Source organism: Diceros bicornis, chromosome X, assembly GCF_020826845.1.
Source record: "Diceros bicornis minor isolate mBicDic1 chromosome X, mDicBic1.mat.cur, whole genome shotgun sequence".
Taxonomy (NCBI): Eukaryota; Metazoa; Chordata; class Mammalia; order Perissodactyla; family Rhinocerotidae; genus Diceros; species Diceros bicornis.
In genome coordinates, this window is record NC_080781.1 from 8,984,730 (window position 1) to 9,010,185 (window position 25,456).

Sequence of the window (25,456 nt, forward strand, 5' to 3'; positions counted from 1 at the left end):
TAACAGATACAACAAGGGCCACAGCCAGGTCAATCTGGTTCTACAGCCCTCAGGGAAGTAGGAGCGGGGCAGTCTCGGAATTGCGCCCCATGATTCACTGGATATCTACGTCAAGTGTTTCCTCAGGAGCACAAGCAGGGACCTGTAGCCACACACCCTCTGGCCTTCTTAGAGTCTTGCCACCAAGCCCCAAGGCTAGAGAGCTGTTAAGCTGGAGGATCCCTGCCATGTCCTCCTAGGAGAATTGCAAAGGTAGTGCAGGGCCTCCATACTCAGAGAGACACATAATCCTAGACAAGGAGAGGACGAGGGAGCCTTTTGTGTGCACGTTGCTGTTTGTAATGGATACTGCTGGAATGTGCAGACTGCAGTGAACAATTTTTTTAGAAAAGTATACTGTTATTTAAATACATAGGTGGTCTTGTGATTTTAAAAAGAGCACTACAGAAAATAGTGCTGTACAGCAAATAATTACCTTCTAATGTGCCCTTGTTTAAAACTAAAAATTATAACAAAACTGAGATAGCACTTCATACCAACCAGGATGGCTATGATCCAAAAGACAGATAATAACAAGTGTTGGTGAGGACATGGAGAAACTGGAACCTTCATACACTGCTTACTGTAAAATGGTACAGTCGCTTTGGAAAGCATTCAGGCAGTTCCTCAAATGGTTAAACATAGAGTTACCATAATGACCCATACATTCCACTCCTAGGTATATACCCAAGAGAAATGAAAACATATATTCATAGAAAACTTATACATGAATGTCCATAGCAGCATTACTCATAATAGCAAAAAAGTTGAAACAACCCAAATGTCCATCAGTTCATAAATGGATAAACAAAATATGTTTCCATATAATGAAATATCATACAGCAATAAAAAGTAATGAAGTACTGATACATCCTACAACATGGATGAACCTTGAACACATTATGTTAAGTGAAAGGAGACAGTCACAAATGACCACATACTGTATGATTCCACCTACATGAAATGTCCAGAATAAGCAAATCCATAGAGACAGACAGCAAATTGGTGTTAGGGGCTGGAGGGTGGTGGAAGTAAATGGAGTGTGTCTGCTAATGGGTATGAGATTTCCTTTTGGGGGGTTACAAATATTCTAAAATTAGCTATTGGTGATGGTAGCGCAATTTTGTGAACATACTAAAAACCAATGAATTGTACACTTTAAATGTGTGAATTGTATTTAAATGTGTGAACTGTATTTAAATATGTGAATTATATCTCAATAGAGGTGTTAAACAAATGATGCTCTACCTCAGGTTTACAGAGGAAGGTGTCCCTACAGAACATTGTGTGTCCATGGTAGACCATTTAGCATGCAGGTCCCTCGAGTTAATGAATACATCTTCAGCTATCACAAGACAGTCTTACTAATTGCTATGAAACTAAAAGCCCATATGAATGGAACCACAGGATCTGAATGACCTTGACCACAAGTGCAAGAGAATGATGAAAAGAAGTTAGAAAAAAAAAAAGGAAGAAAGAAAAGAAGTTAGATACTTCCATTGTGCTAGAAAATAAAACAAAGGGAAATAAAAAATGGGTGAAAAGCTGTTTTCAATAGAATCTCTTTAAACAAAGGGAATAATTTCAACAGCCCCAAGCAAACTTCAGTGTCACACAGTCAAACCCAAAATGTCCCAAATAAGTTGAAGAGGACAAGACTACGGCCATGTGGCTGTGACTTCATTATATGGAATGCAGGCATTGGGTCTGTGTCACGAGAAGGTATTTTATGTATATTTATGAAGTTAACTTTATCATAGTATAATTTATATATCATAAAATTCACCCATTTTAAATGATTTTTAGTAAATTTACCAAATTGTGCAATTACAATTATAACCCAGTTTTAAAACATTTTCATCAAATTATGCAGATAATCCTGATGGTTGCTCAGATGCCTTTTTTGCTTGTGATTTGAGAAAGCTGAATTTCTTAGAAGTCTGTTGTCTAGTTCAGTGGGATGTTTCTGTGTTAACCACAAATGTATGCTTGGTCAGATTACTGTGAATCCTGACTAAGTATTAAAAAATGGTGTTTTCTCTTATTTATTACATTTTATTTTTCTAAGAGGGTGGCCTAGAAGGGAAAAAGATATACTATAATGTTACCAATGTTTTTCAAGCTTAGTTGTATAAGATTGATTTCAAGCCTTCATTTGCAAATGAATACTTTTTGATTCTCTTGTTAATGCATACTCTTTAAAAACAACTTTATTGAAATGTAATTTACATACCATAAAATTCACCTGTAAATTTACTGAGTTGTGCAGCCACCATCATAATCCAGTTTTGAACATTTCCGTCACCCTAATAACACCTCTGGTGCCCATTAGCAGTCACTCCCCTGTCCCATCCCCAGCCCCAAGTAACCACTAACCCACTTTCTGTTTCTATAGATTTGCGGAAGGAATTATATTTTTACACACATATACAAAATATAGATCAAAAATATATCTCTCCTTTAACAAAATCCTACTTCTACACCAAGATTTTGATGTCTATGATGTTTAAAATTTCTAAGTAACAAATAAATTAAAGGTTGCAAACAAACCTCTGAAAAACAGTCCTACAAACAACGTTTCTCCACCGTAAAATATTATTTTAAAGCTTGTGACAACAAACCAATAGACAGCATTTTTCCATCATGCAATATTTTCCTCATTAAAGTCAAAAGGATCCATTGTACCCTCTTCCAGTACCCTTACCCCCCCAAAAAACCAGACTTTAACAGGTTAAAACAGTTTATAGCACACATTCTTCGTTTTATTTGCAGACAAAACCCTGGAAAGGTTTAGTGTCCTCCAAATTTGGATCACGGGCTGAATCAAGCAAACAAAACTTCCCCAAATGACATCCTGTTCCACAGCTTTTTAAGGGCTACGGTAAAGTTTCCAGACATTCAACTCTCTTTAAAGATATTCTGGAAATTCATTAGACTAGTCAAAAACCACCAGCTTTCTGAGAAAACTGGTAATATTGTGAGTATTTCTCAGTTAACTATAGATCTGTCATTTTAAGGAATAATCATTAATTGAGATCTTTTAATTTAATTAATAAGGGGAGATTATATATCTTCTACAAAATAATCCTTTGTCTCTTAACAACCAACGGAGAAAATTCTTATCATGGTAAGTTGGAAGTTGCCTCCACCATATATACATACACCATAGTTCTCAAGAAAATATTGTTCCCAAATTGCTTTTCTCTAGTAAAGAATTGACCATTGATCAACATGACAAATATATGAAATTGAGTCATTTCCGCTTAACTCTCCAGCCTAGCACAACTGTGAAAGTAGATAAATCATGTTTCATTTTGGGTTTGCACCACCCAATTACTGCCATAAAACACAACACTCTTATTCAGGCCAGTCCACGGACTTCTGATAGCAGCCTTCACAGGCCACAGGTTGCCAGTTTCTGAGTCTAGTACGCTGGCTCTCACAAGGGTGCTGACCTGGTTTCTATTTTCAACTGGAATTTCCTCCTCTGGGGTCATTTGATCCCCACCCTTAGGGGTATTTTCCTGGTTCTCTGTTCAGTGCCCCACCTTGCCCCTGGCTTTGGAACTAAAGAAAATTCTAGGCTCATCTTCCTGCAGAGTCCAATGAGAAGAAGACTCATGAACATTATGCTTCATATCTGATGGGAACCAGGTTGTGTGAGCCTCCCAAGCTCCTCTTAGGAGACACCAAGGTGACATTTACTCAGGAAGCTGCTGAGATCTAAGACAAGACCTGCAGGAAATGATAGCAGGAGGCCATGTTGTAGGGCCAAAGCTGCAAAGACATCTCCATTCAAAGGGTCAAAAGAATGTGGAAGCGTCAGCCAAAAGAAACATCACAAAGCATAAGACGGGGCCACATCCCTTGGCAAAACATGGGCTGCACTGGCAGGCCCAAGAGCTCTCTCACCGCCCAGCTCTTGTGGCTAAGCGCTCAGCGAGCTATACAGAGTTTAAAGAATGGAGCAGTGGTGTTTTTAGGGTCAGCCCTTGGAGGCCCTTTACATTCTTTCCTCTGAGGGAGTTCTGGATACACTAACGTAAAAATCTCAAATGCAAAACAATACGAACCAGCATTTTAAACCAGAGTAAATGACCTTTTTCAGACTTTAATTCTCCACTTTGAACTGGTAAGAATAGCAATGCTCATGAAAATTATTCTGCCTAGAACATTTACAAAATAAGCTATGAAAAAAATACTATTTTTAACTTAATTCCAAAGGGTTTTCTGGTGACTTAGAGACTTAGACAAGGCAGATAGGTTTCAGACACTATGTCCTATATGTGGATGAACCTTACTTTTCATTCAAGAGGAAGCCTAAGGGTAAAAGTTAGATTTTATCCTTTTCTGAAATTTTCCTTTACTGCTGGATACATATCCAGCTCTCCACACATACTGGTGAATAAATGAATGTTCAATGATATTTTGCCCTTATCTGAATGTACCCAGAACTCCTCTCCACTCTAACGATGTGTGTCCCCTTTCTTTTGCCCTCATTCTTATACAATAGTAGACCTATCTATAGCATCTGTGGTAATTTGAGACATAGCTTTAGACCAGAGATCCGCAAACTTTTTTGGTAAATGGCCAGATAGCGAATATTTTAGGTTTGCATGCCATACAGCCTGTTGCAACTACTCAACTCTGCTGTTCTAGCATAAAAGCAGCCATAGCCAATATGTAAATGAATGGGTGTGGCTGTTTCCAATAAAATTTGGTTTACAGACATGAAAATTTGTATTGCATATAATTTTCACATGTCATGAAATAGTCTTTTGATTTTTTTTCACTGTTTAAAAATATAATACTTATTCTTAGCTCTCAGCTGTAAAAAAGCAGGCAGTGGTCCGGATTTGACCTGTGGGCCATAGTTTGCTGACCCCTGATTTAGACAAGTGAGTGACTGAAATATGGCAGGTGCTCTACATGAATGAGCACCCACAGAGAAAATTGGAAAAGAAAAAACAACAGGATTTGGCAACTGTGCAATCAGTTGATATAATGGAAGAAGACAAGGCAAAGGTTTTAAAAATCAGAGAGGAGATTTTGTGTGTGTGCATTATTTTTAATTTAGCTTATCCATTTACATGTCAAAATTGATCAAACTAACCAGCTAATTTCCAAACGTTGGCTCTAATTTGTTTGAATTAAAAGATTAATATATTTTTCTTTCAATTGTAAATGACCTCATCCAGAATGTCTTCTAGGTTTTAAAACAGGAGCTAAATTCACAAATCTTTTTAAAGTGATGCTACTAAATCAAAGCAGATAAAAAAATCCCCTGGGAGGTGATTCTGAATGTTTTCCTTTTGATAGATTGAGGAACCAGAGCTGCTAAGCACAAGAAAACAGAGGAAGACCATGACAATTCTGTTTGACCATTAATATTATTCAGTCTATTTCTATGAAATTCCTTTGATATCTATTCAGTCTATATCCAATCAATGTGGATTTGTGGGAACTGGTATCAGTGGCACGGCCCTATCTTCCTGCCTTTGTTGTTTAATTAGTTCATAAGAAAATATATATTGACATCCATGACAGAAAGAACTCATTGACCAAATAGGAAAAAAAATTGAGGTAAATAGATTTGCACCTTCTTAAAAACATCAGTATTTTCAGGAGAATTTTATTACATACTGTGGCAAAGTGAATGATTTGCCTCATTTCTTCACCCCTCACTGCACTCACACCTTGCCACAGCCCCATCCTGGAGGGAGTCTATTTCTCCACCCACTTATGTTAGGCTTGGACATGTGACTTGCCTTGGCCAATGGCAGGTGGGTACAGATGAGAGTGTGCCAGAGTCCCGCCTATGCATTAAGAACGCTTAGTCGATTCTACTTGTTATATTGTGTTTCTGCACTTCTCCAGGTAGATGCTGTCCCACCAACCCAGGCCCCAGAATAAACACATGTGGAGCAGAACTGACCAAGGAACGAAGCCCTGCAGGACTAGCAGCTTGATCTCAGGTCAAACAGCTGAGCTCTGCCCAGATAAGCCAACCCCAGCTGATCCATAGATCCACGAGAATAAGTGATGGTTGTGTTAAGCCACTGAATTTCAAAGTAGTTTGTTACGCAGCATACGTGTGGCAATAACTAACCAATATAAACACAATTCTACATTTTAGACAACACAGCTATAAAGTACAGCACCACTGTGTGTGTGTGCATGTCAGGAGTTCTACATTTCATTCCTTTTCAGTGATATCCAAAATGAAAAAGTGTCATCCAGGGTAGAAATCTCACGGAAGGCCCAATGGTTCTTCAAATCCAGGTTCTTCTTAGGCTCCCTACAATGGACATTATGAAGTACCTACACAGTAATGATGGCATTACCTGCCTATCTAATTAAAAGAAATAGGTTGGTCTAAGAATGTCTAGGTTTTAAATAACATTCTCCCTTTCTAATAAAGATAAGGGCAAATCATACAGTAAAACTGTACAACAGTTGAAGTATCCAGTAAGAGTGTGCCTATGTTTGCAGAATCAAACAGCATCAGCACTTTCTACACCTTTTTTTAAATAGTGGGAACCAAATAAATGCAGGAAGTCTTTATAACTGTGTCCCGATGATAAGGTTTCACTCTGTAACCATCCTGAATAAAAACAGCTATTAAGGTTTTTTTGAACCAGTTAATCTTGATAAGGTTCAAACTTTTCCCCAAGAGAGGTCTATGAACTGCCACTGCCTTTGAAATGAATGAATAAAAATGCATGTGTACCATGAATGTCAGGGTTTACATAACCCTTGTGCTGCCCAGAGTACATCTGGTTCGTGGCTACCACAAATACATGTGGGGCTTGTGTTTATCCTTGTTCATAAATACTTTTGGAGGGCAGAGTGCCAGCTCTCATGTACCTTTTCCAGGCTGCTGCAAGTTTAACTACATGGTTGTCATTCCTGAAATGGATGTTCCATTAGAACAGCCATGCAAAGAGGGAGCATGGAGCATTCATGCAGGAGCTAAACTCTGTGGTGTTTCCATCAAAAGCACTTTGCTAGAGAAAACACAGTTGGAATTATAAAATTACCACAACACTCAGCTAAAAATATCAAACAGGATGTTCTTTATTTGTGGTTGTATATGCTACTAACAACAAGAACACCAAAATCCTCTCTGATCCCATTATCAATTCACCTTACTCTCTCCTGTTATGTTTCTGGATGATTTTGGCATAAATGATCAATGGAGACAGGAATGTTCCCATTGTGCCGGAAGGATAGAGGGAGTAATTTAAAAGGTGTCATTTTACAGAGAACAGGTCAGCGGCTGCCCGGATTAGAGATGGAGGTAGGAGGTAGCGTGGGTGTGATTACAAAGGGGTAGCATGAGGAAGTTCTTTTGTGGTGATGGAACAGTTCTGTATCTTGAATGTAGCGGCGGATATGCCAATCTATACACATGACAAAATTGCATGAAACTACACACACACACACACACACACACACACACAGCCTTTCTCTCATTCACTCACTCAAATGTACACAAAGGAGTGCATGTAAAAACCTGGTGAACTAGGAACCAGGTCTGTAGTCAGGTTAATAGTATTGTACCAATGTCAATTTCCTGGTTTTGATATTGTACTATAGTTAAAGATGCTATCACTGAGGGAAGCTGGGTAAAGGGTACATGGGTCTCTCTACTGTTTTTGCAATTTCCTATGAGTCTACAATTATTACAAAATGAAAAGTTTTTAAAAGCATCATCTCAAAGGTGTCATCTCAAGCCAATGCCATTTTAACAGTCAGCCATTGTGCAGTGGTTCAAGCATTGAGACTCAGCAGTCAAACAGACAAAGATTTGAGTCCTAGTACCACTGCTTATTAGCTATGTGACCCTGAAACAAACCTAAACTCAATGCTTTGGTTCCCTCGTCTTTTAAACGGGGATGATAATAGGGTCTACCTCATAGGGTTCTCTTAGGACCTTGAGGGTATTATGCAAAGCGAAATAAGTCAGAGGGAGAAAGTCAAATATCGTATGATCTCACTCATAAATAGAAGATAAAAAGAACAACAAACAAACACATAGAGACAGAGATTGGATTGGTGGTTACCAGAGGGCAAGAGGGAGAGAGGAGGGTGAAAGCGGTGACAGGGCACATGTGTGCGGTGATGGATGGTAATTAGTCTTTGGGTGGTGAACATGATGTAATCTACACAGAAATCGAAATATTAATGATGTACATCGAAATTTATATAATGTTATAAAACAATGTTACCTGAATAAAAATAAAAATTAAAAAAGTTAAAAAAAAGATTAAATGAGATAATATATCTAGAATGTCCAGGGCTCATGGAAAGCATTCAATAGACATTGGCCATTATTATTCTTACTGTAAGTCAACCTAAATGCTTCTAAGAGCTCTAAATCATTGACTAATTTTGCTGACATTCAAGGACATACTAAGCATCAGGCACATGCTACGTGTGGCCAAGGATATGGAGTCCAGATAAAGTCCTTGGTTCTGGCCTTGCTCCTTTGGATTTTTCAGTTCTGTAGTGAATATGGTCTTTAAAGAAGCAACTACAAGCAAGATGAATATCATGAAAGTGGGCGAACAGGGGCCTCAAGGAGGAACTAACAAGAACGAGAGGCACTTTCTGCAGTCAAGGTTGAAATGAGAATTTCCTCTCTGCTAAGGTAACTGGAGTACAGCGTGGCTAAACTGCAGTCCTCAGCCACAACCATTCCTTAACCAGAGACAAATGAGAATCACTTTTCATTCAAGAACGGGTTAACCCATTTGTGCTGATGTGTAACTTTAAGGGTTAAAGCTCTTTACCCATCAACCAGAAAAAGAGCTAAACCAGTTCTTCCTTTTTCATTGTTTGAAAAATAAATTACATCAGACTATCCTAATGGGCTTAGAGGAAAAAAAATCTATTATAGTTTGAATTTATATTAATAAATATAGACTAAAGCATTTCTGAATTAAGTATGGAGCTTCTCAATATTAAATTAATTACAGTATATATGTAAAATACATCACTATCACAATAATATATCATTGATATATATCTGTATATATATAATAAGTGAAGAGTAAGTACTTTAATAGGCTTGTAATGTGAATATTCTTAAAGACTTAGACATCACATATAGAGTAGGCATAACACGTTACTAGTTTAAATGTGGTAATTAACCCACAGAGGAGAGGAAAGAGATATTCTAAGCAATTTGGGAGTCCTCTATATAATTAGGAATTTAGGGTCTTTATTAATGAAGGAAACCCCAAATAAGACCGAATGTGCATGTGATGATATTTTCTGCTGTTTGCCAACTCCCTCCCACCCCCCACGCCACACAAAACAAAAACTTCTGCCCTTCTCTGTGCTGGCCTGAGCCCTGTGAGACTGATCTCAGTGGAATGCATCTCAATGCAACCAATGGATTGGTTGGGTTTGGTACTAGAAGGAGACGGGAGAGCAGGAAGACCAAGAGGTCGGGGTATTTATCGTCCCACAACACTCCTGCTTCTCTATATTTTGCCCTTGCTGCAGTCCTCTCTGAGTACACTACCAGGGTCCCTTACAGCCGAGGTTGGAAATCCCTAGTTTCTGGTAACACTGATCCCTCCCTGTGCCCCCGTAGTAACAGCTTCCCCACGTTGCTAATTGCTGTGTGCTTCACCACCCCTTGTTGTTTCCCTTAAACCTGTTGAGATATTGGTGATAGTTCATTCCTTAAGTCAAGCCTTTTTGAGTGTGCCATCTGTCTCCCGCTGGGATCCTGATGGATACAGTGCCCTTCTCTGTGAGTCAGTAGCTAAGGTGGGAGAATGCCTCATTTTTTGAGATCAAAGTTAAGACTGTTTTACATTTTGCTTAGAGCATCAAAATGACATCATAATGGGACTATTAAAGGTCATGTGCATAAATACTTAAAAAAATAATACTACGTGTTACCATTTTCAAATTCTCCCAGCAAACTCGACATTCCATTTTCTTGCTAAACGATTATTATTCTGTGGATCTAATAAAAACAGTGCTTCCAAGTAAGAAATCGAGAGCAATATCAGGGAGTTCTGTCCACACGGAGCGGCACCCACCCTGGCACCGGGGACCTCAGCAAATGCAGAGCCAGGGTGTTCCAGACGCGAGAGGTTTCTAGCCTCTTTATTTCACTTGGACTGACTTATACATTTCTTTACCAGATATTTCAGTCAGCTGTAGAAAGGGGTCATTCAAAAAATATTTTTAAAGTTTATTCATCTGAACGTCTTTTGCTGTTTCCATGGCAACATTTCCCCAAAGCCACAACTCCAAATTCTTCTGAAAACTTCATCTCAGAAATCTAAATTAGCTGACACTCCAAAGGCTCAAATTTTACTATAAAAAATTTTTTAAAGTTAGAAGAGTTCTAAGGATGTGTCAAATAGCCAAAGAAAAGGGGGAAAAATCTTGACTGGTTTTCATTTCAAAGGGTCATGACATCTTTCAAGGAAAGGGCCCTTAGTAACAATAATTATATTTGAATGAACAGACTAGTCTTATACTTTATGTATAACTTATCCGAACTGACATGTATCCTATATTCACATCCAAGTAGTCACCGTAAGGATAGAAAAAACAGTACCATATAATGATTGGTGGGAGTTCTTCTTGTTTTCCTTGACCTATCTTGAAGTTTTTAAGTACTCAGAATGTATTTAAGAATAAAATAAATCAGAAAACTTGATCTTTTGAAAATAAAGTTAGAACCAGGCAATCTGAGAAGGTACATTAAAAGATATTAAATTAGTTCTATTTGTTTGCAAATGTTGGTGATCTTAGTCCAAAATTTTGCAAGCATCTAAGATTTTTAAATCTATTTACTCTTCATCATTTTGGAGTTTACAATCTAAAACAGGCCATGCTAATGAACATTCTGTGATGTGGCCTAGATTTAAGAGAGGTCCCCGCAATCCTTGTCAATGGCAGACTAGACAGACCGCCAACACACCTGCCACCCTGGGCTGCCTGGGAGAATTTTAACCCTGATGGAATTGAGAAAGAAGAGCTGGGAGGAGCGGTCTCCTTCCTCCTTTCTTTTGCTTTTCTTTTGGCGCCTTTTGCATTTTCCCCAGAGCAGACCAGTCCACAACCTATGCTCAGTGAGTGGTTGCTGGACAGAAGTGGGCCCTAGCTTCTCACTCACGTAGTCACAGATCCAATGTCCACACACAAAGGCTTTCTGAGAATCCCTCAAATCCTAGTTCAGAGATTATGACTCCTAATTTTAGATCTAGGACTAACAGATTTAATAAACTTGTATTCCAGCTAAATGAGAAGAGAAGTAGTGAATTAGACAAGGCTATTAGGCATTAGTACATCAAGAAATCAGCTAACGTCTGATAAAGGAGAGAAAACAGGAAACGCTTAAGAAATAAGGCCCAAAATTACAAAGGGCATCAGAGTTGAGGAGTGAAGAAGCAAAGAGCCCAAGGCACTGAGGCTTCTAGAAGGGCCACTATCGCCCTTCCCAGAATAATCCTGGCACAGTGTGAAACATGCTGTTCATAATGGTGACTCACATCTGGAAAAGGTAACTCACATTCTGTCAACTCCATCTCTTAAACAGCAGGGAAATATGTATAATGCATTTTAGAGAGCACCATACAAAATTATTCTCAAAAACAGCAGAGATTTTGATGTCTACAGAAATACACTTAAGTGAAGGTTTCTCAATCTTGGCACTATTGCCATTTGGGCTGGACTACTCTTTGTTGGGCTGTGCTGTGCATTGTAGGATGCTGAGCAGCATCTCAGGTCTCTACCTACTAGATGCCAGTAGCACCCCTTGCCAGTTGTGACAACCAACAATGCCTCCAGACATTGCCCATGTCCCCTGATTGAGAACCACTGGCTTAGATTACCTAGAAAATGGATGCTGAGGGACATATTGCCAGACCATGCTATGTACAGGAAGCATTCCTATGCCTCTTGTATCCTTGGAGGGTTCAGTTGAAATGAACACTAGATTAAAAAACAAAAGACCTCTCTGAAAACTTGTAGTACATTAACTCAGAGTCATATGAAGCACTCTCCAGATTCACTTTTCCATGAAATCCTAGATTTTGTAGGAGTTTCTTGAATGGTAAGTAGTTTACCACGTAAATCAGTTGATTTCCAAACATGGCTGATATCAGAATCACCTCCAAAGTTTTTTCAAAGTATCAATTCCAAGTCCAGGCCTTGTACATTCTCATTTAGTAGGAATTGGGTGAAACCTTGAAGCCAATATGTTTTGCAGTCATCAATTGATGATGATTTACCTGGTGTAAACTAGGTAGAAACACCAAGGCAGCCAGATTCATCTACTCATAGATATTTATTGGGTACCTACCCTGTGCCAGGCCCACTCTAGGCAGTGGGGATAGGGTGGGAAAAGAATGATTGGGTCCCTGCCCTGAATAAGCCTACACACTAGTAGGGAGAGACAGACAAACAATGAGTGTATAATATAATACCAAGTAGTGATGCAAACAACGAAGGCAGCAGCTAGTGCCATCAATGGTAATTGAGTGGAGTCAGAAGCACTTTGGAGAGAGCAGTCATGGAAGGTGACATATTTTTCTGCAACTTGTAGGATAAGAAAAAAGCCAGCTGCACAAAGAACATCCCAGGCAGAGGAACAGCAAGGACAAAGGCCTCGGGCAGGAAAGAGCTGGTCACCTTTGAGGAACAGAAAGGACACTAATGTGGCCAGGCAGTGGTAAGCTGAGAGAGGGTGTTACGAAGCAGGGAGGATCATGTAGGAGGACTTGGAAAGCCAAGGTCATGGATGAAGATATTAGTCTAAGTGTAATGGTAACCAACTGTAAACCTTTAAGCACTGAAATGTTATGACTTCATTTTCTTTTTAAGAGATCTCATTGGCCACAGGATTGGAATATAGGGCTATCCTATTGCCTTAGTGAGGACAATGGATGCTGAGGGTTTGGATTTAGGTGACAGCAGTGGAGATGGAAAGAAGAGGATGGATTTGGGAAGTGCTGTGAAATAGACCTGGCAGGGCTGGCTCAGAGATTCAATGTGGAGGTTTCAGGAAAGGGTGGAATCCAGGGTGACCCTTAGGTGTTCTGGCTTGGTCAACTCACCAAGTGGCCAACTGTTTACTGAGACAGGAGGGACTGAGAGTGATACAGGTAAGGGGCAAGTAAGGAATCAAAAATCCAGTGAAGACTGTATGACTGGACAATAACATCACAACCAAGTTGAAACTCAAGTGCATTAGGTCCAGGGTTATCACAATGTGGGGAACAGGAAAAGTATATAATACAAGTTTATTACCAGAAAGGACTAGGCAAAGGATAGTACCTGTTTTCCTACGATTGGCAGATATCTCTGCTATGCAACACCCAACAGGAATCTGATTATTTATCAATTAATGGTGGTGCTTAAGAAGCATTTTGCAGGATGGGAAATGTGGCTTCTTAAGATGATGGGAGCTCCAGACCAAAGAGGCCAAATCCAGGAAAAGCTCTGAGTGCAGCAGAAAAGAAAGCATGTTGCAGGGAGGTGGGGTGGGGGGGTTGGGGAAGTTATCCACAATTAATAGAGGTGTTAATTAAGGGGACTCAATAATCTCCCATTTCTTTGTAACTTGCAAAATTTTTGCTTTTGTGAGGAGATAAATGACAAGCAAACAGAGTGTTATACAAGTGAATTCCAGGCCATGCCACAGGTCAGTACAAGTTCTGCTGAATTTCCTAAGATGTCTACACTGGCAGTACTGATGGGGGATGATAACTGATTCATATCAGCTTGGCCCTGCAACAGTGCCCAGTTCTGGGCGTTTTCAGAATTACCAAAGAATATCCTGTAATCAACACCACTGAGTTAAGTGAACTTAATGACTTCAAAGTCTTTGGAAATCAAATGTTCATAGAGAGCAAATTTGGAAACCTCCATGTTAAGACCTTAACCATTTTGAGTGACGAGAGGCTCCCTGTCAGAGTAAGCAGCTTAGCCCTTCCAGTAGGTTCCTTAGGGAGGGGTTAAGTAGAGCGAGGGAACAGTCAGCATTTAATGACGAGGCTGTGGTCAAGAGCACAGATGGTGGGGTGACTGCACCAGACAGGAAGTGAGGTCAGCAACGGAGGAGCTCAGAAGTAGACTGGTCCAAGGGACGAGAATGGCTGCATCTTTGGCAGCTGGACTCCACGGGGCCCAGCGCCAAATCAGAGTCTAAGCCCCCTGCTTTTGACCACACCTCAGGGAACAGAACACACATCACCCACCCATAGATTTATCTTAGCCAGAAGCATCACGAAATCTTCTTATTCTTTCTCTTTCATGGAAGGGGGGTGAAAACAAGTGTGTGCCTCTAGGGAGTTGCTTGCAATAATAGTATTCATAAGCTGTTCCAAAGTGCCTCTGATAATTTGTTCTAAAACTAAGGTTCAGTGCAGTAATTCTACTGAAGGAGTCGCCATACTTAATTGCATGGGTTGACATGAAATTAGACATATGTTACACGATCTTGGCAGACAATCAAGGTTTGTAATATTTTGTTTGTGGTTAATGGAAGGAAGCATACAAGGACTGTTGGGGAAGGCAGATTAACACGATTTTTAACCCAGGCCGAGTGACCCAACTTTTGGGGGTCACCAAAAGCAGGAGAACATTGTTAAAGTCATGATAATTGAAATTGGGGTATCTCATTACTCTTACCACAGCACCTGTGCTGAGTTTGCAGCTCTGTCTCAACCTCTTTGTCAGCCTCTCTCTGAAGTTCTCTGTGTTCACTGAATAGTATATATAATACTCATAATATTTCCCATACCTTCTCTTTTCTGATCTTCTTATTATACAATAATTGTTACATCTTCTTAAAAGCATGAGTGAAAATCAGACCAGTGGGTCTCAAGCGGGGGTGATCTTGCCCCCCAGGGGACATTTGGCAACGTCTGGAGACATTTTTGGTTGTCACAACTGGGAGGTGGGTGCTATGCTAACGGCATCTAGTGGGTAGAGGCCAAGGATGCTGCTAAACATCCTACAGTGCATAGGACAGCCCCCTCTACAAAGAACTATCCTGCCCAAAATGTTCATTTTGCTGAGGCTGAGAAACCCTGAGAAAGACATAAAGATATGGCATTTAACCTAATGGATATTTAAAAATTTGGTTTTTATTTATACCAGTCCAACTAAATAGCTATTTGGCCATGCAATTCAACAATATGGATGGTCACATTAAGTCACTGAAGGTACAATTTTGATTGCTGGTTTACTACAGTGACAAAAGGAGAAGGAGGAAGGATAATTTGGTTCATCTATCTCAATTGTCCAAACGAGTCAGACGAGCTCTGTGGGATCAGGGCACCTGGATAAAGCTCTCAGTTCTATCACCAGCTACACCTGTGCCACCTTGAACTCCACCGCCCTAAGCTTGTATTTCTTCAGCCACGAAATAGAAAACCTAACCCACCAACTGTATTTGAGGCTGAAATTTACACAGACTGTGTCCAAATACTTTGCAACTTATATAAGACAATAATAAGGAAATATTATTATGATCTGCAGTTTCTCTAGGAGTGCTGCCAGGAAATCATTGATTCATGACCCTTGTACTCGAGCACCTCTATAGCCCATCCAAACAAAGTCTGGCTGGGTTGATGTCCTAAGTATCTCTCAAATATGCCGACTGCTCTCAAACTCCAGCCCAGCTGCCATCCTAATGTAGGTCATCTTCTCTCATCTCTCCATGGCCCAAATGCTAGGATGTACTCTGGCTCCTCCTCACCCTGGACTCCATCCTGGGACCAGAGCAGGCTTTTCAAAATGCAAATCTGATCAAGTCACCAAAAGGCGCCAAAGACGACACCCAGCTGGAAGGACGGAGTCACCATAAACTGAATGTGGGAAAACCGTGGGAGGAAAGGTTGAGGGGAGAACATTAGCTGCTAACACACATTTTTGTTATGATGATAAAACAAGAAAGTTGTGCTATACTTTGGAAAAGTGTAACTGATTATGTAAATGCAGGATGCTCTTATCTAAAGTATTTGTATTTCTCTCTGACCATTTAAAAAGATGAGTGAAGCGTTCACAGCAACTCTTAACATTTTCACTATTTAATTGTCTCTTTGGAAAACTGACTAAATAGCTGGCACACAATAGGCACTCAATAAATATTTGATGAATGGACAAAATGCAAACCACTGATTTCTTCTACACAGTCTCATCTTGGACAACTGAAAAAAGCACTGAAGGAACAACATTAAATGCTTGCCCCCTAGATTGTATTTCAGAGGAGGCGAGAGGTACTAAGGACACATGGAGGGTAATTCTTTTCCAGGAAGACACTAACAAAAAAAAGCCTCCAAGACCCTAAGACAATATGCAGTAGGGCAAAAACATGTTGAGCAAAATAAGTGGAATATTTGTGCTAAAATGCAAAACAAACTTTTGGAATTACCTAAACCAGTATGGGGGAAGCAGACGAAGAGCGTACGCTAGAATAGATAGTAATCTATAGAGGGTTATGTTAATATGAAAAGCAATAGATCACACTTAATAAAGAACATTCTTTCAACTTGTGACTGATGCAGAGCTGCTGAATGCTGTTGCTGTATCATTCTAAAAGTATACATAGGCAACTTCAGAGGACCCAGGTGACTTCTTCCAACCTGAAAGCCAACAAACTTCCTCTAGAATCTTCCTTTTTATAGTCTTAGATCAGAAAATATGTATGTGGTGATCCGTGCTAGAATAAACGGCTATTTCATCAGCAAATCTTCAGAGCACAAGAGGAGACATTAGCATCAGTGTGACTCTAAGTTTATGCTTGCAGGAGAATGAGACAGCTGAACGAAAATTATTTTTAAGTTGTTTTGTGATGCGTTGGATGTATTTGCATAATTGAGGCAATAATAATTCGTGGAGTGAATAGATTTTTTTTAAATTAAGGAGCCAGTTATCACCTTTCCTCCCACACCTTGTAAATGGCATAGAGACTTCAGATTACAAATCAAAGGGCACCAGCATACAGTTTAAAATCTGGAAAAGGTGGTGGGGTGAGATGCCGATTGGTCATAATGAGCACAGACTCTTCAGCGCAAAGAAACCTCTGCTGAAAACGGGTCACCCTTAATACCACTTTAAAAGGCAAATTACTGAGCCACTAGCGTCTCCAGAAAATGAACAAGCATTAGTAACTCACTAGTGTCTCACTTGGCATTTCAAGGCAAGTAACTCTGGCAAAAAGAGAGAAAGAGCCGTCATAGGTTCCTAGAATGTTCGCCCGAGAAGGGATCTTAACAATTTTCTAATTCAGGCCCTCTCTATTCCAGCCCTGCAAAGTGAAATGGCAGAGGTTCGTCCTGAGCTCAATGGCCCCCAGCTGATCCAGGACCCATCCGGCAGCACCAAGAACCAGCTGAGGCAGCCCCGGGACCTCTGTCTACCTCAACTCCTTTCTTGAAAAATATTTTTTTTTCCTGTGGAGAGTGCATATTGGAGGACACGAATTCCAGGCAGATAACTGTCTTTGCCTTATTATAAATATTGATGATCCTTGTCTTAACTTTCTGCCTGCTTTTCTCCAATTTTTAAGGTTGGCATTCAGCATGTCCAATCTCACCGATGAAAATCATGTCAATTCAGTAAAGTAGCAGATGACAGAACAACTGCAAAGCCCCATCCAAAACGACACATCTCACAATTGGAAAATACATGTCCAAAGACAGGGGTAAGCTAACACTGCCACCTGCCCCTCCCTGGAGGCAGCATTCAGAATCTTCAGAAGTATTATTTATTCCTCAGAAACATCTTTCTTTTCTCTCTCTCAAAAATAAACTCAATCTACAATCTGGATTTGGTCAGTTGGTCATTAACCTTGAAATCTTGACTCCTTCTTTAAAGGAGGCAAACCCCATGAGCTGTTTGCTGTGTCCTGCGGGATTCCAGGGCCGAACGCAGTGCCTGGCACCTAGTAGGTCCCCAATACATATTTGTGGAATATTTGAGTCCCCAGGGAGAAGAGAGGCCACCAATAGAAGATCCCCTGGCATCCTCTTGTAATTAATCAGATAATGTGCAACATTCTGTCCCGCTACAAATTCAGAGGGAAATGCGCACCCTCTTTCAAGGAGCAAACCGGATGCACCCCAACACGCCCTGCAGCATTTCTCTGGCGAGTCCACTAGCCACACTCTGGGATCACGAAGCGGTCCTGCCTCTCGTCCAGTTCTATTCCCGTTCTTGCAGCATATCTGACCGAAGACTAAATGGGTGAACCGGGGCCCAGCCCTAGGAGCCCCATTTCTCAGCCATGGCCAGCGAGACGGCAGCAGGGTCCAGCCCCGGGCGCTAAACGCAGTGACTACCGCGCGGGGCAAAGGAAATCGGGCTCCTGCGGTGGGGGCTCCCCTTCAGAGGGGTAGCCGAGTTTCCGAGCAGGTGACACTCGGGGGTGACGCACCATCCACCCCCCCCTCCACCGAGGACCTCTGGGGAGCCACGGATCCCATCAAACCCGCGCCGTCCCCTCGCAGGCCGGCCAAGTGGCGCCCCCTGTTGCCTCTGCACGTGCAGGGACACTTACCGCGTAGTGCAGCTGCGGTTTCTCGCGGTACACCGGGTCCCCCATGTCGCCACCGAGGAGTGGCGGGCCCCCGGTCACAGCCTGGGGTCGCGGCGCCTCTCAGGGGTCCCCCTATTTCACCGCCATCCCGGGGCAGCCCCCGGACGCTAGCCCTGCTCCCTGCGCCCCGAGCGCGGTGCACAGCGCCCCGGCCACCAGCGTCCCGCTGCGCAGCTGGCGGGGACCGGGAGGAGGAGGCGGCGGCGAAGGGGAAGGAGGAGGAGGAGGAGGAGGGAACGGCCGAGTCAGATGCGATGGGCGGGCATTTAATTCCTTCCGCTCCTGGCGGGCCCCTGTCGCGGCCGCCACCGCCAGCTGTTGGGAGCTGCAGCGACTGAGCGCGTCCACGACAGGTGTCAGGGCAGCCGCCGCTCCTACCTCCTGCCACCCCCGCCGAGTGGGACCCCGGTGGGACTCGGACCGCCAGGGCTGGGGCTGCCAAAGCCTTCAACACCTGCGAGAGGGCGAGCTTGGGTTTCCAAGAGAGCGACTTTCACTAACTTTGAAGAGGGTGTGGGCCTGTCGCTGGAAGGCGATTCGGAACCAGCTTCGGGGAGGGCGGAGTTTCGGTGTTTGGAAAGCCCTCCTTTGGAGGAGTCTCAGCGGCAGGAACCCTATAGGAGAGGGCAGGCCTGAGAGGAGCCAAGTAATGCCGCCTAGGGGAACAGCTGAGGGGAGAGAGACCTGGCCGCGCCACTTTGGGAAAACAGAGTCCCAGAGGGCTTGCGGGACCTGGGCATGTCTGGGGAACCCCGCTGGAAGGAGGAGTCCTGGAAAATCTTCTGGAACGTGAGGACTGGCATTAGTGCCAGGCTGGATCTGAGTTGGTGGGCGAGGGGAGGGGTGGAGTGCTCAAAGCTCTGCTTTCTGTGTCTTACTTAGCTCTTAGGAGCAAATTGGAAAATGACACAGCAAGGATTTGGAAATAGAAGAAACACACTATTTGCAAATGCTGCCAGGTAAACCAAATCACTTTTGGCACACGCTGGAGGTTCCCCACAGCACCTAAAACTGGCCTCTGCTCTGTAGTCCCCTCATGGAAGCCGGCACTATAAAACACCTGTGAAGAAGAGTACCAAGTTCCCTCCAGAGGCCTGGCATGCTGTGATTTATGTGCAGCCTCCCGCAAGCTGAGTCTAGACAAAGACAGGGTCTGAGGCCAGAGTGGGGACTCCAAACCCAGTGAAATCAACCAAGCCAAGCCCAAGAGGGGTGGCCATCAAGTGGAAGATGGATTTGTGGGTGGCTTGTGTCAATTCTTCACAGTCCTATTTTACTGGACTCCCTGAGTGGTTCTCCACCTGCTATGTGGGGGTGGGGGTGAGGGGGTAGTAAAATAGGATGTGGCCCCTGTGTTTGAGCCCTTACAATTTGGTTGGACCAACCACCCACTGGCATGTAATATTTTTACACAATTGGCATAATAATAGTAAACAGCAGTGGGAATGTGAAGCCAGTGGTGCAGGTATCCTGAAAAATCTACTACTAGATAATCCTGACAGTTCATCTGCCAGGAAAACTGTAAGATTACATCTACTAAAACTGATCATATGCCTACCCTCTGACTCGGCATTTCCACTCTTAGATATATAGAAAAATGGGTGCCAATGGCCTCCTCATGTACAAGAATGTTCATAACACCTTCAGGCAGAATTGCCAAAATGAAAACAATCCAAATGCCCATCAACTGGTGCATGACAAACTGATCATAGTTCCACACAATGGAATACTACTCAGCAATGAAAGGAAAATGCTGCTGATGCACACAGCAACATGGATTTCTCTCACAAATGTTATGCTGAGAGAAAGAAATCAGACACAAGAGAGGACATACTCTAAGATTCCATTTATTTATTCTGGAATTGAAATTCAAATGTTGAACTGAAACAGGCAAATGTGATCTATGGTAATAGAAGCCAGAATAGTGATTACGAAGATGGGGAGGTGATATTGACTGGGAAGGGGCTACAATGGAGCCTTCTGGGGTGCTGGAAATGTTCTGTATCTTGATCTGTATGACAGCTACCCGAGTATACACATATGTAAAAATTCATTGAGTGGTACAGTTCAGATTTGTGCAATTTACACCCTTCACTATGTCTATTTTATACAGCAATAACATAAAAATAAAAATAAATTTAAAATCAATCCCCTGCCCCAACTTCCAGCCAGAATGCTTCCTGTCTTAAGAGAAAGTCAGTTTCACCATTTGCCCAAGTCTCTTTCTCCCTGCAGCCTGCCCTGCCCAGGTCTCCTTTCCCTCTGCTATGTGGGAGAACAGAGCATGCCCATTGACCTTGGAGGCCCTCCCTGCTCCCCAACATGTCCAGGCAAAGCTGGAAAAATGACACACTAAAGTCCCCTCTTCACTTTCACTCTGCTCTGCTGCTGAAAGCAACCTTTAGAGCTATGTCATCAAAGACCCTTAGAATGAAGCAGAGAACTAGCACGAGCTTCACCACACCACACCCTTCAGAGAATGCAGCCGGGGTAGCCAAAGGATGGCATGCGTACACAAATGCCTCAATTGAGGGGCCTTTGCTTCACTGTGGTCTATTTAGAAAGATGAACTCTCCAGCCTTAGGAATTCTTCCTCTATCATACCTGCCATTAAACCTCCGAAGCTAAAAATCCCTTTCCCTACAAAATGTTTCATTATTAATATATACAGTTGTCCCTCTGTATCTGTGGGGATTGGTTCCAGGACCCCAGCAGATAACCAAAATCCGAGGATGCTCAAGTCTCTTACATAAAATAGTGTAGTATTTGCAATATAAGCTATATACATACTCCCATATACTTTAAATCATCTCTAGATTACTTATAATACCTAATACAATGTAAATGCTATGTAAATCGTTGTTATACTGTATTGTTCAGAGAATAATATCAAGAAAAAAAGTCTGTATTGAAGGCCTTTTGATCAGCAGTTGGTTGAATCCACAGAACCCATGGATACAAAGGACCAACTATATAAACAATACAAGGTGGGTCCCTGGATTTAAAAAACCTTAGCCATAGTCTTTTGATCATTACCCCTGAGTAAGTCACGTCCATGTTAAAATTGGGTCATCTTAGATTTTGTTCGTATTCTGCCTTTGGAAAATGTATTAAGTCACTAAACAGCATTATGGTAAGCCAAAAATAATCCATCATTCCCAAACTGTGTACTTACATTTTAGGAATGACTTCTGCCTGCTAGCATATTCCTTGATAAATTGTCATTGCTAAGTCAGAGTTAAATTTTCAAGTGCAATAGGGTTGTATTTCTGTGTTTGAAAGCTTTGGGGAGATAGGACAAAGCATTTAAGAAAAGAAATTATCAGTCCATGCTACAAGACTCTCAAATTCACCTCAGAGTGAATCATACACCTCTTCAGTTCTCAGTCCATTTGTTCAAAGCTCGAGAAGGGATCTAGAATATTGTGCAGAATTCTAAGAGGTCTCTTAAATCTTAAACAAGTTAAATTCTACACATTATTTCTGTTTGAATATATTTCAAGGTATATTTTAAACACTCATAAAATTTTCTTATTTGCACATCTCTACTTCCAAGTATCCTTCCTATGTTATTTATTTATTCACTTGGTCACTTATTCAATAAACATTTTTAAGTGCATACAATTCACAGATATTGCTCTAGGTCATTTAAACTATATATTAACACGGCAGGTGGTTTTAAAATTCAGGCTAGGTCTTTTGGTTGCAATGGAGGGAGATAAAAAGAGAGCACATATAACCTTACTTCAGAGAAGGCGGAAGTTCATCTCATTCACTGGTTAGGTTAAGAGCCTGCTTGGCTAATGTTCTCTTTGGTTAGTAATTTTTTAAAAACAAATTTCTCTGACGTTTATAATTTCCCCCAGAGAGCACTCAAAAATAGTCTCTAAGAGTTCCTCTGCCAGCATCAATTTTAAGAGAAAACGTGTCACGCTAACAGTAGCATTTCCACGTCTTCCTGCCCCCAAACATTACAGCATTTCCAGGATTGAAGGCTGCCCTTGCTGCCAGAACATTCAAATTAAAATCCTCGTTGGCATTTACTCTGCCTACCTATAGATCGAGTTAACAGTTCCCACATTTAGTGCCAACCCAAGAGGGATCACTTTTTTCAGGAAAACTTTACCTAAATCCATGGAAGCAAATTCAACTTCAGGGTTTAGGAGGAGCTGAGGGCCTGTGTGAGCACTAAAACCCACTTAGCATCAGAGGATGAAGCCCTTCTAGGAAGCCCAGCTCTGTCGTTGTTAACAGAGTGACTATGAGACCCTCTTGGGTGGGGAACTCTTTCCCCCAAACCTAGTGCCTACACTCTTCCATCCTAGTGTCCTGTCAACCCACCTCCTAGAGCATTTTTTAATTTTAAAATAGAAAAATTGATAACACGTAATGTTCAGCTTAACAAATTATTGCAAAACATACACCCAATCTAACCATCTCTGAGGTCAAGGAATAGAATATTGCTAGTGTTCCTTGGCTGCATTATAACACCTTCTCCCACTCCCAGTGGCAGACACTGGCCTATCTTTCATGTACTTCACTTCTTTGCTTCCCTTTTCTAGCAGGGTTTCTCAATCCCAGCACTGTTGACATTTGAGGACCGATAATTCTTTTTCCCTTCAGCTTTACTGAGATATAATTGACATATATCATTGTGTAAGTTTAAAGTGTACAACGTGATGATTTGATATACATATATATGGTGAAATGATGACCACAATAAGGTTAGTTAACATATCCATCACCTCACATAATTACCTTAATGTGTTAGTATGTGGTGAGAACATTTAAGATCTACTCTCTTAGCAACTTTCAAGTATACAATATAGTATTGTTAACTATAGTCACCATGCTGTACATTAAATCCCCCAGAACTTATTCATCTCATAACTGGAAGTTTGTACCCTTTGACCAATATTTCCCCATTTCCTCCACCCTCCAGCCCCTGGTATTCTCTATTTCTATGAGTTCAGCTTTTTAAAATTCCACATATAAGTAAGATCATACAGTATTTGTCTTTCTCTGTCTGATTTGTTTAACTTAGCATTAATGTCCTCAAGGTTCATCCATGTTGTCTCAAATGGTAGGATTTCTTTTTTTAAGGCTGAATAATATTCCACTGTATATGTGTACTCCATATCTTCTTTATCCATTCCTCTGTAGATGGACACTTAGGCTGTTTCCATATCTTGGCTATTATGAATAATTCTGCAATGAACACGGGAGAGCAGATATCTCTGGGAGATCCTGATTTCAATTCTTTTGGATACATACCCAGAAGTGGGATTGCTGGATCATATGGTAGTTCTATTTTTAATTTTAATTTTTTTGGGGAACCTCCACACCGTTTTCCACAGTGGCTGTACCAATTTACCTTCCCACCAATGGTGTACAATTGTTCCCTTTTCACCACATCCTCACCAACACGTTATCTCTTGTCTTTTTGATAATGGCCATTCTAACAGGAGTGAGGTGATATCTTTTTTTTTTTTTTCGTGTTTCATTTTTGTTTTTATTTCCTGCATCTGCATCTGCTACCACTAGAATCTATTATTGCTCTCTGGGGCTTGTGCCCCTGACAGCAATTATTTGTACATGTAAAAGGTGATATCTTATTGTGGTTGTGATTTGCATTTCCCTGATGGTTAGTGGCACTGAGCACCTTTTCACGTGCCTGTTGGCCATATATATGTCTTCTTTGGAAAAATGTCTATTCAGGTCCTTTGCCCATTTTTAAATTGGATTATTTGTTTTTTTGCTGTTGAGTTGTATGAGTTCCTTATATATTTTGGATATTAGCCCCTTATCAGATATAGGGTTTGTAAATATTTTTCTCTCATTCTGCAGCTTGCCTTTCTATCTTGTTGATTGTTTCTTTTGCTCTGCAGAAGCTTTTTAGTTTCATGCAGTCCAACTTGTTTACATTTGCTTTTGTCACTTGTGTGGTTTTGGTGTCATACCATAATTCTTTGTTGCAGAGGCTACCCTATGCATCATAGAATATTTAACTGCATCCTTGACATCTACCCACTAGATGCAAGTATTATCCCCCTCCCCTAATTGTGACAACCAAAAATATCTCCAGACCTTGACAAATGTCCCCTGGAGGGGTGGGGAGGAGGAAGATCACCCCTGTTTGAGAACCACTGCTTTTTAGGAAGTTAAGCATCCATAAATCTTAGAGCTCAATGTTGCGTGTTTTCTAAGTTTATATAAATGGATTCATAAATATGTTTTTATTACATCTGGCTTCTTTCACTCAACATAATGTTTTTAAGGTTCTTCCATGTTGTCGTATGTAGCTGTAGTTTGTTCAGTCCCATTGCTGTCTAGTATTCCATTGTATGTGTTTACCACTCTTTATCTTTTCAACTGCTGATGGACATTTGTGTCCTTTCCAGTTTTGGACTACTGAAATCCACACTGCTTGAATATCATTATACATATCTCCTTGTGCACATGTGCGTGCATTTTACAGGGTGCAAACCTGGAAACAGAATTGCTGGGTCATAGGCATGGATATCTTCAACTTTACTGGACAGTGCCCAACAGTTTTCCAAACTGATTGTACCAATTAGAATCTTTATTTACACTACAGTATAAATAGACTGAACATAGTTTATATAAAGACTGAACATAGTTTAGAGCTGTCTCTATTCTAGGTTTTCTCATGGGGCTACAAAGATAAAATTCAGCAAATCAAACTCCAGGATTAGGAAGGAGAGATGGAGAAGCAGCTTAAGGTCCTCTTTGTCCAAAATCACGTGTCTCCCGTAAGTGAAGAAGAACCTAACAGCCCTGCTAGGCTCTTGGCATTGCAAATGCCATTGCTGACTC

At 41.3% G+C, this 25,456-nt stretch overlaps 1 protein-coding gene across 1 annotated transcript in view; it reads right to left on the bottom strand.

Moving 5' to 3' along the window:
• The window catches only part of ARHGAP6 (Rho GTPase activating protein 6), a 249,467-nt gene extending 230,698 nt beyond the window's left edge, over nt 1-18,769 (bottom strand). Inside the window, exon 1 of the mRNA XM_058535432.1 lies at nt 18,581-18,769. Coding sequence (XP_058391415.1) covers nt 18,581-18,625 — 45 coding nt within the window. The 5' untranslated portion in view covers nt 18,626-18,769. The remainder of the gene's footprint in view (nt 1-18,580) is intronic.
• Between the last annotated feature and the right edge of the window lie 6,687 nt (nt 18,770-25,456).